Consider the following 14,999-nt stretch of genomic DNA (forward strand, 5'->3'; position numbering starts at 1 on the left):
AGCTGGTGTCTATAACACGCCATCAATGTTAGCTGGTGTCTATAACACGCCATCAATGTTAGTTGGTGTCTATAACACGCCATCAATGTTAGCTGGCGTCTATAACACGCCATCAATGTTAGCTGGTGTCTATAACACGCCATCAATGTTAGCTGGTGTCTATAACACGCCATCAATGTTAGCTGGTGTCTATAACACGCCATCAATGTTAGCTGGCGTCTATAACTATAACACGCCATCAATGTTAGCTGGTGTCTATAACTATAACACGCCATCAATTTTAGCTGGCGTCTATAACACGCCATCAATGTTAGCTGGTGTCTATAACTATAACACGCCATCAATGTTAGCTGGTGTCTATAACACGCCATCAATGTTAGCTGGTGTCTATAACACGCCATCAATGTTAGCTGGTGTCTATAACTATAACACGCCATCAATGTTAGCTGGTGTCTATAACACGCCATCAATGTTAGCTGGTGTCTATAACACGCCATCAATGTTAGCTGGTGTCTATAACACGCCATCAATGTTAGCTGGTGTCTATAACACGCCATCAATGTTAGCTGGTGTCTATAACACATCATCAATGATAGCTGGTGTCTATAACACGCCATCAATGTTAGCTGGTGTCTATAACACGCCATCAATTTTAGCTGGTGTCTATAACACGCCATCAATGTTAGCTGGTGTCTATAACACGCCATGAATGTTAGCTGGTGTCTATAACACGCCATGAATGTTAGCTGGTGTCTATAACACGCCATCAATGTTAGCTGGTGTCTATAACACGCCATGAATGTTAGCTGGTGTCTATAACACGCCATCAATGTTAGCTGGTGTCTATAACACGCCATGAATGTTAGCTGGTGTCTATAACACGCCATCAATGTTAGCTGGTGTCTATAACACGCCATGAATGTTAGCTGGTGTCTATAACACGCCATGAATGTTAGCTGGTGTCTATAACACGCCATGAATGTTAGCTGGTGTCTATAACACGCCATCAATGTTAGCTGGTGTCTATAACACGCCATGAATGTTAGCTGGTGTCTATAACACGCCATCAATGTTAGCTGGTGTCTATAACACGCCATGAATGTTAGCTGGTGTCTATAGCACGCCATCAATGTTAGATGGTGTCTATAACACGTCATCAATGTTAGCTGGTGTCTATAACACGCCATCAATGTTAGCTGGTGTCTATAACACGCCATCCATCAATGTTAGCTGGTGTCTATAACACGCCATCAATGTTAGCTGGTGTCTATAACTATAACACGCCATCAATGTTAGCTGGCGTCTATAACACGCCATCAATGTTAGCTGGTGTCTATAACACGCCATCAATGTTAGCTGGTGTCTATAACACGCCATCAATGTTAGCTGGTGTCTATAACACGCCATCCATCAATGTTAGCTGGTGTCTATAACACGCCATCAATGTTAGCTGGTGTCTATAACACGCCATCAATGTTAGCTGGTGTCTATAACACGCCATCATGATCAATGTTAGCTGGCGTTTATAACACGCCATCAATGTTAGCTGGTGTCTATAACACGCCATCAATGTTAGCTGGTGTCTATAACTATAACACGCCATCAATGTTAGCTGGCGTCTATAACACGCCATCAATGTTAGCTGGTGTCTATAACACGCCATCATGATCAATGTTAGCTGGCGTTTATAACACGCCATCAATGTTAGCTGGTGTCTATAACACGCCATCAATGTTAGCTGGTGTCTATAACTATAACACGCCATCAATGTTAGCTGGCGTCTATAACACGCCATCAATGTTAGCTGGTGTCTAAAACACGCCATCAATGTTAGCTGGTGTCTATAACACGCCATGAATGTTAGCTGGTGTCTATAACACGCCATCAATGTTAGCTGGTGTCTATAACACGCCATGAATGTTAGCTGGTGTCTATAACACGCCATCAATGTTAGCTGGTGTCTATAACACGCCATGAATGTTAGCTGGTGTCTATAACACGCCATCAATGTTAGCTGGTGTCTATAACACGCCATGAATGTTAGCTGGTGTCTATAACACGCCATCAATGTTAGCTGGTGTCTATAGCACGCCATCAATGTTAGATGGTGTCTATAACACGTCATCAATGTTAGCTGGTGTCTATAACACGCCATGAATGTTAGCTGGTGTCTTTAACACGCCATCCATCAATGTTAGCTGGTGTCTATAACACGCCATCAATGTTAGCTGGTGTCTATAACACGTCATCAATGTTAGCTGGTGTCTATAACACGCCATGAATGTTAGCTGGTGTCTATAACACGCCATCCATCAATGTTAGCTGGTGTCTATAACACGCCATCAATGTTAGCTGGTGTCTATAACACGCCATCCATCAATGTTAGCTGGTGTCTATAACACGCCATCAATGTTAGCTGGTGTCTATAACACGCCATGAATGTTAGGTTTCAGTGTACTTTTTGTCATTTATCACCGCTCAAGCTGATTGTACAGTGAAAGTCTATATTGTGTGGGCGGACATATTTGATGGCTGAATGTATGGGGTCGATGATCTAGTGATGTGTTATATAATATGCATATACTCAGTGTATATGTGGCTTGTATATGTGTGTCTTGTATATATGTGGCTTGTATATGTGGCCTGTATATGTGTGACTTGTATATATGTGGCTTGTATTTGTGGCTTGTATATTTGGCTTGTATATATGTGGCTTGTATATGTGGCTTGTATAGGTGTCTTTTATATATGCGGCTTGTATATATGTGGCATGTTTATGTGTCTTTTATATGTGTGTCTTGTATATATGTGACTTTATATATAAGTGGCTTGTATATGTGGCTTGTATATATGTGGCTATGTGGTATGTGGTTTGTTTATGTGGTATATGTGTGATTTGTATATATGTGGCTTGTATATGTGTGTCTTGTATATATGTGGTTTGTTTATGTGTCTTTTATATGTGTTGCTTGTATATATGTGGCTTGTATATGTGGCTTGTATATGCGGCTTGTATATAAATGTGGCTTGTTTATGTGTCTTTTATATGTGTGTCTTGTATATGTTGTCTTGTATATGTGTGGCTGGTACATATGTGGCTTGTATATAAGTGGTTTGTATATGTGTGTCTTGTATATGTGGCTTGTATATGTGGCTTGTATATATGTGGCTTGTATATGTGGCTTGTATATGTGGCTTGTATATGTGGCTTGTATATATGTGGCTTGTATATGTGGCTTGTATATGTGGCTTGTATATGTGGCTTGTATATATGTGGCTTGTATATGTGGCTTGTATATGTGGCTTGTATATGTGGCTTGTATATGTGGCTTGTATATGTGGCTTGTATATGTGGCTTGTATATGTGGCTTGTATATGTGGCTTGTATATGTGGCTTGTATATGTGGCTTGTATATGTGGCTTGTATATATGTGGCTTGTATATGTGTCTTGTATATGTGGCTTGTATATATGTGGCTTGTATATGTGGCTTGTATAAAAATGTGGCTTGTATATGTGTCTTGTATATATGTCTTTTATATAAGAGGCTTGTAACTATATGGCTTGTATGTATGGGGAGAAAAACGTAGGTTTTTAACAAGTACCTGTTGTATCTAGCACACCAGTGGACAGACAAAACACAAGTTGTATGTTAACACAATGTTGCATTGATACAACTGGCCTCTATTCTATATCCCCCCCCCCCCCCACACACACACCACCATTTGAAAGTTGGGACGCGCTTTTTATGGATCCCTTGCTTTTCACTATATTTATTTTGTTATTGCAAAATCGATATAGAAAGTAATTAAAATCAATCTATAAACTTGTTAACTATTTCTTAACTTCGTCTGTTGATGATTCAGTAATTTAAATGTGATTTTAATGTTTTTTCTAGCCCTTTCGGTACACACCTAGATACCCCCCCCCCCCCCACCCTCAACTACACCTTAATCCTACACAGCTTTGAAAAAGTAGTACAGCGTGTGACACTACCATGTAGAACATATGACACCATCAGTAAACACATAAAAACAGCTGAACAGCAAATGACACCAATTGTATACACCTAAACAGCTCTATGTTACACCTACTTGTTGGGTCGTTTTTCTACTTGCTGTAAAGTATGTAATGCAACAAACACAGCTATACAACAAACACAGCCATACAACAAACACAGCTATACAACAAACACAGCTCTACAACAAACACAGCTATACAACAAACACAGCTATACAACAAACACAGCTCTACAACAAACACAGCTCTACAACAAACACAGCCATACAACAAACACAGCTATACAACAAACACAGCTATACAACAAACACAGCTATACAACAAACACAGCTATACAACAAACACAGCTCTACAACAAACACAGCTATACAACAAACACAGCTATACAACAAACACAGCCATATAAAAAACAAAGCTATACAACAAACACAGCTCTACAACAAACACAGCCATACAACAAACACAGCTATACAACAAACACAGCTATACAACAAACACAGCTATACAACAAACACAGCTCTACAACAAACACAGCCATACAACAAACACAGCTATACAACAAACACAGCTATACAACAAACACAGCTCTACAACAAACACAGCCATACAACAAACACAGCTCTACAACAAACACAGCTCTACAACAAACACAGCCATACAACAAACACAGCTCTACAACAAACACAGCTCTACAACAAACACAGCTCTACAACAAACACAGCCATACAACAAACACAGCTCTACAACAAACACAGCTCTACAACAAACACAGCCATACAACAAACACAGCTCTACAACAAACACAGCTCTACAACAAACACAGCTCTACAACAAACACAGCTATTTTGCCTTGGTGTCACCCCCCCCCCTAAATGATGTCACCCGGTGCGGTCCGCCCCCCTCGCTACGCCTCTGAGTTTATTATTTGTAAAATATTCTGTGCGTGCACAGACAACTTGTTCGAACAGCACTGACACCGTTTGCACGGGCTAGTCGTACATTGTTTTATAACGTCACCGGTTTTTAAGTCTATTATTACATCTGTATAGCGGTGACCTTAGCACCTATTGTTACAGTAAATTGTCTTTGTGCACCCCGTCTCCCGTCTTACCCGCCTTAATCGTTACCTCCCCTGAATTGTAGGCGACAGGAGTACCGCTTACAAATAAGGTAGTGGAGACCTGCAAAGGGAGACCCGCTCCTTGCACGCAACAGGGTACAATTAGTTTGGTAGAACTGTTATATTGTCTGTAATTAATCTGAAAAATATGAAACCGATCAATACTTGATATCATCTTTTATGTCAGTGGGAAAAAAATATGATCAAGGTATTGTGCAAAGGGCCGTTCATTTTTTGGAAACAAAAGACAGAAGTAGACACAACATAAAACATAAGGACAGGTAAGTTAAAATTAGCCCGCAATAAAATAAACTATGTGATTGGTTACATCGATCTACCATTGAAGCTGAAACCTGAGGGTGGAACGAACATAGCACCAGACCCAAAGTGAGGGGTGGGGGTGGGGTGGGGAGGGGGGTAATAAAATCTGACCCAAAAATTGCAATGAAGTTTTTTTTCCCCTTAAACTTGGTTTAGTAAAAAAACAAATTCATATACCAAATCGATGATTGTGCTACAATCACAAGCTTACGCTGTTGGGTATAGAGAGAAAAATGCATGAACTGTTTGGTAGAAGATTGGCAAACGCCAAAAATACCTCAATGAATTAGTATTCGTCTTTTTAATAGTCTAAAAGTGAATCCATAAAGCTCCCAAAAATAGCCAAATAGGAAACGCTTAAAACTCGAATGTTAAGCCTCACACGTAAAGCAATGTCTAGCATGGCGAAACAAACAGGCCATAACCTGGAATACAAGAACAACTCGGAGACACGACACTAGAAAGATAGAGACCAATAAACTACAACAAGAAAGATGGAATGTACAGGAAAGATGGGCTACCACTGGGGTCTGTTGGGATAACTAGCACAAGAAAAATGGTTACCACTGCAACAGTTTAAAAAAACTATCCCAAGAAATATGGAGGTCTACAGCGAGGTCGGGTGTCACCCGGTGCGGCACCTAATAGTGTCATCACCCCCCCCTTTAAGAATATATATATATATATATATATATATATATATATATATATATATATATATATATATATATATATATATATATATATATATATATATATAGCGGTGCGCTAAAGGAATAATCGACCCAATGCAGGAATCCGCACCCGCGCGCAGCGCGGTAAACTCTGAGGTAATATTCATATCTGAGGTAATATTCATATCTGAGGTAATATTCATATCTGAGGTAATATCCATATCCATAGCGTGGCGGAGCACGGGTATACAGCTAGTATATATATATATATATATATATATATATATATATATATATATATATATATATATATATATACATATATTATGGATTAACATATATGTTATTACGATTCTCAACCAAACCGTTTTCCTCAGGCATATATATTGCATTGTTGAGTTTATGTAACTTCCCCCACCCTCCCGTCACCCCCACGGTGATTGCTTTAAACTGTGCTCAGATAATACTAACAATTGGAATCTATATTAGGTTATAAATTCAGCTGGATGTTGCATGTTTTCTTTATCATTAGCAAGTTTACGTCATGGTGTCACTCCCCCCCCCCCCTCCACCCGTTTCGGGATTAGTCCACTTTGCTCTTAAGAGACTATTTAATTCACTCTAATTAATCATTTAATTAAGTGAAATTATCATTTTTCTGTATATATTTTGCTATTTTTTGCCTTAATGTCACCCCCTAAATGGTGTCAACCGGTGCGGTTACATGTATTTATATTATAGTTATTAATGTTATGTACTTATATTGTAGGTATGTATGTATTGAATTCTGTTGATGTGACATCTATGTCATTGTGTCACAGGTATGACACGCCCACCGTGTTAGTACACACCAAGGTTGTACACATCTTTCACGTGGATGACGTCATGAAAAGTGGGGAAACACAGGTAAGCAGTCTGTGACTTTATCTTATTGAAGGTGTCATTTTAGATGACTTGTCATTTAGGTGTCATTTCAGATGACTTGTCATGTAGGTGTCATTTCAGATGACTTGTCATGTAGGTGTCATTTCAGATGACTTGTCATGTAGGTTTCATTTCAGATGACTTGTCATGAAGGTGTCATTTCAGATGACTTGTCATGTAGGTGTTATTTCAGATGTCATGTAGGTATCATTTCGGATGACTTGTCATGTAGGTTTCATTTCAGATGACTTGTCATGTAGGTGTCATTTCAGCAGAGCCGTAGTCATAGGGGGGCATGGGGTTAGGTACATATGTCCCCGGGCGACAACCTTAGGGGGCGCCAAAATGGGATGTAAAACAAATTAAAATGTTATTTAAGCTGCATTTTTGCATTATAAATAGTTGGGGGGGGGGGGGGGGGTGCAAATCGAAAGTTTGAGGTGGGGGATGCAAATTGAAAATTTGCTCCCGAAGGGGACGCCAAATTGAAAGTTTGTCCCCGGGCGCCGGGAAGGGTCGCTACGCCTCTGCATTTCAGACGACTTACCAGAAACTCTATTTGAACGAGGAATTCCATGTTACGTAAATGTTTTATCGACTCCCCACATGGTAACCTCTCGCCGGCTAAACGATTCGCCGTTTTTTAAAGTCATTCCACTTGAGTATCTCACTATCTGTACATTAGCTGTTTCCACCTGTGTAGCATCTGGCTTGTGCTGTATAATTTGTGTTGCATTCTAGTCTGCTGTCGTGTTCTGTATTGTGGTTTTGTTTTGTGTTACTTTTTGTGTTTAGCATTCTGCTCTTTTCTGTTCTTCAACATAAACGTATTCAATTTTTTGACACACACACGCACACACACATACATACACACACACACACAAACATACATACACACAAACATCACATACACACGTGAGTGTATGTATATTTATATGATGTACCCAATCCCCCAAAACTTGCGCATGCCCCTTATGAATCGACCAGCTCTAATTGTGACGTTCTCAACAACTTGTCATGGTGGTAGTTAGCTAAACTAGGTCAAGCATAGAAAGATAAGAAATTAGCAAACGACGAACGAAAGTCCTGTTAGTTCAGCGAGAGATATAAATCTAACAGAAAAAAGCAATAACTCGTTGGCTTAGGTTAATCTTGTTACATTTTTTTACAAGGGCGAACACAATCCGTCAATTAGTTTTGTGAATCTCAATTTCGATTCGAACATGATGCACAAAAACTTTTCAACAGTCTATGTCAGGTCAGGTCCTTAAAGTTTTTTTTTCTTCTTAGTTGGGGCTCATTGTTTTAAGATGTCAACTTTATAGCAGACGTGTTCTGTCAAACTTTAAACGAAGAAGACCGGCATGTACGTGTGCTAATGTACTGAGTAATAAACCATTCTATTTTTATCCGCATGTGACATCACGTCCGCTGATTCATTGCTTCATTTTAGACACTACCGCCCCGCAATGAACAGCATTGTGTAAAGTTACTTTCGAAAGTTTGTGTAAGACGAACATAGAAGGTGTGTGTGGGGGGTGGGGGGTAGGGTATCTAATCTAATGCATTAAAAATAAAAGATTAGCAACTAATTATAGAGTGATAGGCGACAAATGTTGAATGTTTAAACTAATTAAAAACGTTCGTCCCTGACTTGACTTTTTCCTTTGTAGCCCCTGGGGAGCAAAAGGCTGCTGCAGCCCCACCTCTCCACCGTACTAGGGCAGCTCTCTTTAGTTGAGCCCACGTAAGCCCGACAGCCCTTGCCTCTCCTTCTTCCGTCCTTCTCCGGAAATTGCCTTGACCTATATTACTACCGTGCTAATTCCGCACAAAAGCAAACAACCTTCAGCGCAACTACCGCTTTATGAACAGTACAAAAAAAAAAAACAACACATAAAATAAATAACCAACCAAATAAAGTACGCTACCACTAAACTTTACTTACTTTTAATTATTACCTAGCCCAGCCATGACACCGTTTCAAGTGTAGAGAAACTTCTAGAATTCAGAGCCAGATTGGCCTTCAGATTGAATAAAACCGTTGCTATGGACGCTACGAAGGTGGAGTGTGCACAAATTGCTAGAGAGCCGAGGTTAGCATGGCGCAGTCGGCCATCTTTAAACGGCAGCTTTACGGCAGACGCAGACCACGCATGGATGACTTTAGTTCGAGAGTGAGTGGAACTTTATTTATAGCCCAAACATGACGTGATGTTAACGTTTGAGATTTCCTTTGTTAACAGCCCCAAACATGACGTGTAGTTAACGTTTTAGATTTCTTTTGTTGACAGCCCAAACATGACGTGTAGTTAAAGTTTGAGATTCCATTTGTTGACAGCCCTAGCATCGCGGGTGATGAAAACTAAATTAACCAAAATTCCTATTTCTAAACCTAATGCTATAATATTTAGCAAAGAGTTAAGTCAAAAAAATTTAAATGGACGAAAATTTTCATTTTCATCTTGGAATTTTTAAAACCATTTTAACAGTGAAATAACTTTCTTAATTATTATTACAATTGATCAAAATTTTCTACAATTATTCTGTATACATATAGCAATACAATTGAAAGAACAAATTTTTAAAAGTTTATCTGATTTGTCTTTTACAGTTAAAAAGGTGTATTTTTTGTAGAAATGTCGATTTTTAAAAAGTGATTTTCAGAATTTTTTTTGTAAAAGCAAAAGTATTTGAAAATTTGAAAATGTAATCCGTCAGAATTGTTACCTACATGTGTCGGTATAACCCTGTAAGTTTTTATTGAATTCGAGAAAGCAATATTTGAGTTATTTCGATGTTAAAAAGGTAAATATTGTCTTACAGCCCATCTTCTTTCGTTATGTTCTTTGAATGTCGGACCCGTCCGTTTTATAAACCTGTCTTTCAATTTTCCATTCTGCCTGGTTATGTTTCGTGTACCTGTCACAGTTTTAGCTAGACCTGACAGCTTTGTGACATGTCCGACATTAATTTTTTTTTAATCTTCTTGCCCCCCCCCCCCCCCCCAGCAAATGCCACGCCCTATGGTTACCTGAGTTCCTGAGTAAACCACCTGTGCCCTTTTTGTACGAGTTTGAAAAGTTGTACGTGCTGGACCCGCCCATAGAAAACCTGACACAAGTCTCAAGTCATAAGTCATCTACAGTCATCTTGCTAAACAACAGGTGGGCCTGTAATCACTTGCTATACTCTTATGTCCTTCAATTTTTACTTTCTCGTATATACGAAGTATAGAGAAAGTCTTGTAATCGTGACACAAAAATCACATTAAATTTGGACAGTTTTCACCGTTTTACTCCTCAGTCCTTCATCACACCCGGGATGTAGAGGACTTATTTGAATCGGGCAAAAATTATAAATCCAAATATATAAAATTTTTGGCGTTTTATGCGTAATGGAGTCGGAAAAACTGGATTATCCAATTCTGTCCGTATGTCTATGTGTGTGTGTGTGTGTGTGTGTGTGTGTGTGTAAACACGATAACTTAAGTACCGTTACAGCTAGGTTGATGAAATTTCAAATATAAGCATTATATCCAAATCGTAGATCCGTATCAACTTTTGAGCGATTTCCAATAACCGGAAGTGGAACTTTTTCTACTCTGAATTTTTCGAAAGCCTATAACTTGAGTACTATTTCAGATGGATAAATAAAATTTCACGTGTAAGTAAAAGATCTAATTCTCTGCCTTCTATCAAATTTTGAGTAATTTCCGTTGACCGGAAGTAGTAATTTACGCTATTTCCGATTTCTCAAAAAACGCATGTAAATTTATTAAGTACTAATAATATTCCGCACTATTATGTAAATTTTGTTTTGGCGTTCGCTTGGTGCGCAATTGTTTTTTCTATGAGATTTTCTATTCCATTTTTAAAAGTGTAAGTATTTAAAATGGATTAAAAATCATAACTATATCCCGAGTTCCCGTCCACTCTTGTTTTATATAAGAATATTTGAGAAAGTTTAGGGGAGATCACTCCCGGTTTATTTCTTCCATCCATCCATCCGTCCATCTACTTTTTTTATTAGTTTACAATAAATTCACTTCATTTGTTGTGACGGATGGCCTTGTGGTGTGTCGTCTGGTGTTCTTGTTGCATCCCACCACCTGGCGTCTATAACACGCCATGAATGTTAGCTGGTGTCTATAACACGCCATCATTGTTAGCTGGTGTCTATAACACGCCATCAATTTTAGCTGGCGTCTATAACACGCCATCAAAGTTAGGTTTCAGATGACTTTTGTCACAATTCTCACCGTTCAAGCTCATTGTACAGTGAAAGTCTATATTGTATGGACGGACATATTTGATGGCTGAATGTATGGGGTCGATGATCTAGTGATGGCAAGCAATAGCAGTAATGTATGTATATATGTGGCTTGTGAATACGCTTCGTAAATATGTGTGTAGTGGTGAAGGTTGAATAACTTGGGTCAGCTTGTCAGGTCGGTAAAGCTCATAGCCGCCAAACCGAAAAGTCCCGCTTTGTAGTTTGTTCTTGATTGGACAAAAAAAAAATCCAAGAGGAAAAGCTGAATGAAATCAGTCAACCGCCTATATAAGGCACAATAAACTGACACGTAAGACATATTTGTGCTGGAGGAAATCTCTTCCAACATTGCAGTTAAAAACGAAGTAGAAGAGAGGGGACGACGACAGATACCCCCCACACGAGAAGCTCAGAGACCCATCCCAGTTCCACGAGAAGTGGTCTTATGATCTCAGGACAAATAGTCTCAAGACTAAATGATCTCATGACAAATGATCTCAGGACAAATGATCTCAGAACAAATGGTCTCAGGACAAATGGTCTCAGGCCAAATGGTCTCAGGACAAATGGTCTCAGGCCAAATGGTCTCAGGACAAATGATCTCAGGACAAATGGTCTCAGGACAAATGATCTCAGGACAAATGATCTCAGGACAAATGATCTCAGGACAAATGATCTCAGGACAAATGGTCTCAGGACAAATGATCTCAGGACAAATGATCTCAGGACAAATGATCTCAAGGATAAATGATCTTAGGCCAAATGGTCTCAGACCAAATGGTCTCAGACCAAATGGTCTCAGACAAAATGGTCTCAGGACAAATGGACTCAGACCAAATGGTCTCAGACAAAATATTTCAGACAAAGTATCTCACACAAAATATGTTTAGTATTATGACATTTTATGAGTATTTTTAACTGGAAAAAGAATTACTCGTGTAGTTTGATTAGACTGGGATGACCGCTCACAACCAATTATAAATTTTAATTCATGTTTGGTTCAGTTTGAAAATAAACAAATTGACTGGCAATCACTAGCCAAACTGTTTTTATTACACAAACTAATAATTAAAGCGAATTGTTAAATGATTGACATTATCCCAAAATAAATTAGAAGCAGTCTCCCCCCCCCCCCCCCTCGCCCGTCCATCATTCGGAGTTTTCTCCCTGTCCATAACAAATTGATAACTAAGATATGTTATGGTTAGGGCTAGAATTAGGGAAGAAATTGGGGCGGGAAAAGGGGCAGGGCAATGGTTAACATTGTGGTTTGTATTATGGTTAGGATTAAGGTTATAGTTAAGGTTAACAGCTTTTCTAAAGGGAAAAAGCTTATTGTACGCTTTGTCTGCTACCCTGTTATTCAAAACCTAACACAACCTGTCATTCTTGAAACAATTTCCATCCCCAGCTAAACCTTCACATTTCCATCCCCAGCTAAACCTTCACAATTCCACTCCTAGCCAAACCTTCACATTTCCATCCCCAGCCAAACATTCACCGTGGGCGACACCATCGCTCTCCGTGTGGAGGTCAAGGACCAGGAGGGTCAGCCAAAGGTCAAAGGTGGCGATGAGATCAGAGCCTGGTTCCAGGATTTGGATCACGACAGCAAACTGGCAGGTCAGGTGACAGATTTGAACAATGGAACTTACCTGGTTACAGCTGTTCTACCTTGGGAAGGTCGGCTCAGGTGAGAGGGGAATCTCACAAAGTTGCAGCTTCTATAAATGTATACACTGTACCCTGACCACAAACAAAACTTGCCTTGATGCATTCTTCCTCGTTCACAATAGGACTTGTGAGTCTCGGTCTCTCTCGCTTATATTTTGAAATCTCCTTAGCCAGGTAGAGATATACTTTTTTGAACTAAAGAAATTTTTGTGAACATGATCCCCATTGATAATAAAATCATGGCGGCTATTTGTTTCTTAGCCTCGTTTCAATATATTAAAATACGATGAGTATCCAAAATGCTACAATTATTTAAAATAGTGTACTAATAATAGAAAAATAACTACCGCTAAGCCTAGGCTATTAATAATATATTAATAATGTAGCTACGTTTAGGTCAGCTTGTTATTTTTCTATTTTTTTAAATCAATTTAATCAAAATGTTCACATTTGGTTTGAAAAATACTAGATGGCAAGTTCGAGAACGAGAAGCTGGTGACCTACTTACAAGCCCTATTACAATTACATATTACGTGTCAATATGTTATGTGTTTTATGGCTCGTTAACTCCGATATCAGCCTGATTTTACTCCCGGCTTTGCTTCCATAGACTTTCTAGATATCTTATTCTTCCATGACAATGTATCAATATAGTTTATTCCAGGCATCCCTCCTCCCCGGGGAACGTCTACCTCTCCCAACCCCCTCGAACGAAATAGTATTTATATAGAAAATATATATTTCTACCAGTGTATGCCTACCACCCCCCCCCCCTCCCTCCCGGAAATTTATTTAAGAGAACTCATGAGCGACCAAATCTTTTATTAAAGAAAGTAAAGTTTGTTTTCTTTTCATTGCATTCAAGAGCTTGTTATTATAAAGGTTTCTATTTTTTGTTTTATTGTTGACAGGGTCACTGTACAGCTGACCTACTCCAGAGAATTTTTTACTGCTCTGCTTACAAGTCACCTGATGATAAAAGGTTTCAGACAAACTGTTGGGGGGTTTGTGAACTCACAGGTAACGCATCTCAATAACATCATTGCATTGTAGGCCTAATCATAAATGACAGTCATTGTGCTGACTAAAAATTTAGAGTTCAAATAACGCAAATATAAAGCGATACAAAGCATTCCAAAATTTAATCTCACTGTGAATTAAGTTATGAATGTTTAAAAACAAATATTAACAGCTTGAACCTAATACACTCAAATACAGTGTCAAGTAACACCACGATAATCTATACTTTAGTGTTTTCCGTATTTGGATTGCATTTAACTTGATCAAATTACGTCTAAATGATTATGTGGCGTCATTTAACTATTACTGGTCAAATCAATTATTTACAGCATGTAATATTTAATCAGTAGCGTAGCAAGGGGGGAGGGGGGCGGGGGGTGGAACATATGTCCCCGGGCGCCGACCTAAGGGGGCGCCAAAATGGGTCGGAAAAATAAATCGAAATCTTGAGGGGGGGGGTGCAAATCGAAAAGTTTGTCCCCGGGCACCGGGAAGGGTCGCTACGCCTCTGTATGTACTACATTCTTCTGTCACTCTAACGAATTCAGTCAAGCGGAACAAAAGCTTTTTCAATTTTTTTTGGGTGAAAAAAATTGACTCCTCTTACAACTAAAAAAGACTTTCAAAGACATTCCCTTAAAATGTGATGACTGTTGTTAACAACCCTCTCCACAACAACCCGCAGGCGAGTGAGGCAACCCTTTGCCACAACACTGACGTCCTCCCAGGGTACACCCAGGGGGAGGTCTGTAACTTGACGTCATCAAACGGATCCCCGTGGTACTGCGGACGCCCTGTGAAGACAGAGTTGAACTGTTCTCACTACATACACACAAGGTTTTTACCGGATGCAGCTGTCGCGCCTATAACAGACACGGAGCAGACGATCTTGGAGAAAAAAATGGGGTTGGTTCTTATTAAAACATTTAAATGTTATGAAAATCTTTTAATTTAATATAATGTACCTCGTAT

At 39.2% G+C, this 14,999-nt stretch overlaps 1 protein-coding gene across 1 annotated transcript in view; it reads left to right on the forward strand.

Moving 5' to 3' along the window:
* LOC131934668 (uncharacterized) overlaps positions 1 to 14,999 on the forward strand; it is a 50,219-nt gene that overhangs the window by 19,460 nt on the left and 15,760 nt on the right. Inside the window, exons 13-18 of the mRNA XM_059290751.1 lie at positions 6,956 to 7,040; positions 9,024 to 9,235; positions 10,070 to 10,225; positions 12,823 to 13,026; positions 13,919 to 14,027; positions 14,713 to 14,933. Of these exons, the coding sequence (XP_059146734.1) occupies positions 6,956 to 7,040; positions 9,024 to 9,235; positions 10,070 to 10,225; positions 12,823 to 13,026; positions 13,919 to 14,027; positions 14,713 to 14,933 (987 nt within the window). The remainder of the gene's footprint in view (positions 1 to 6,955; positions 7,041 to 9,023; positions 9,236 to 10,069; positions 10,226 to 12,822; positions 13,027 to 13,918; positions 14,028 to 14,712; positions 14,934 to 14,999) is intronic.

This window comes from Physella acuta, unplaced genomic scaffold (genome assembly GCF_028476545.2).
Source record: "Physella acuta isolate Inbredline_101_S28 unplaced genomic scaffold, ASM2847654v3 ptg000115l, whole genome shotgun sequence".
Lineage (NCBI taxonomy): Eukaryota > Metazoa > Mollusca > Gastropoda > Physidae > Physella > Physella acuta.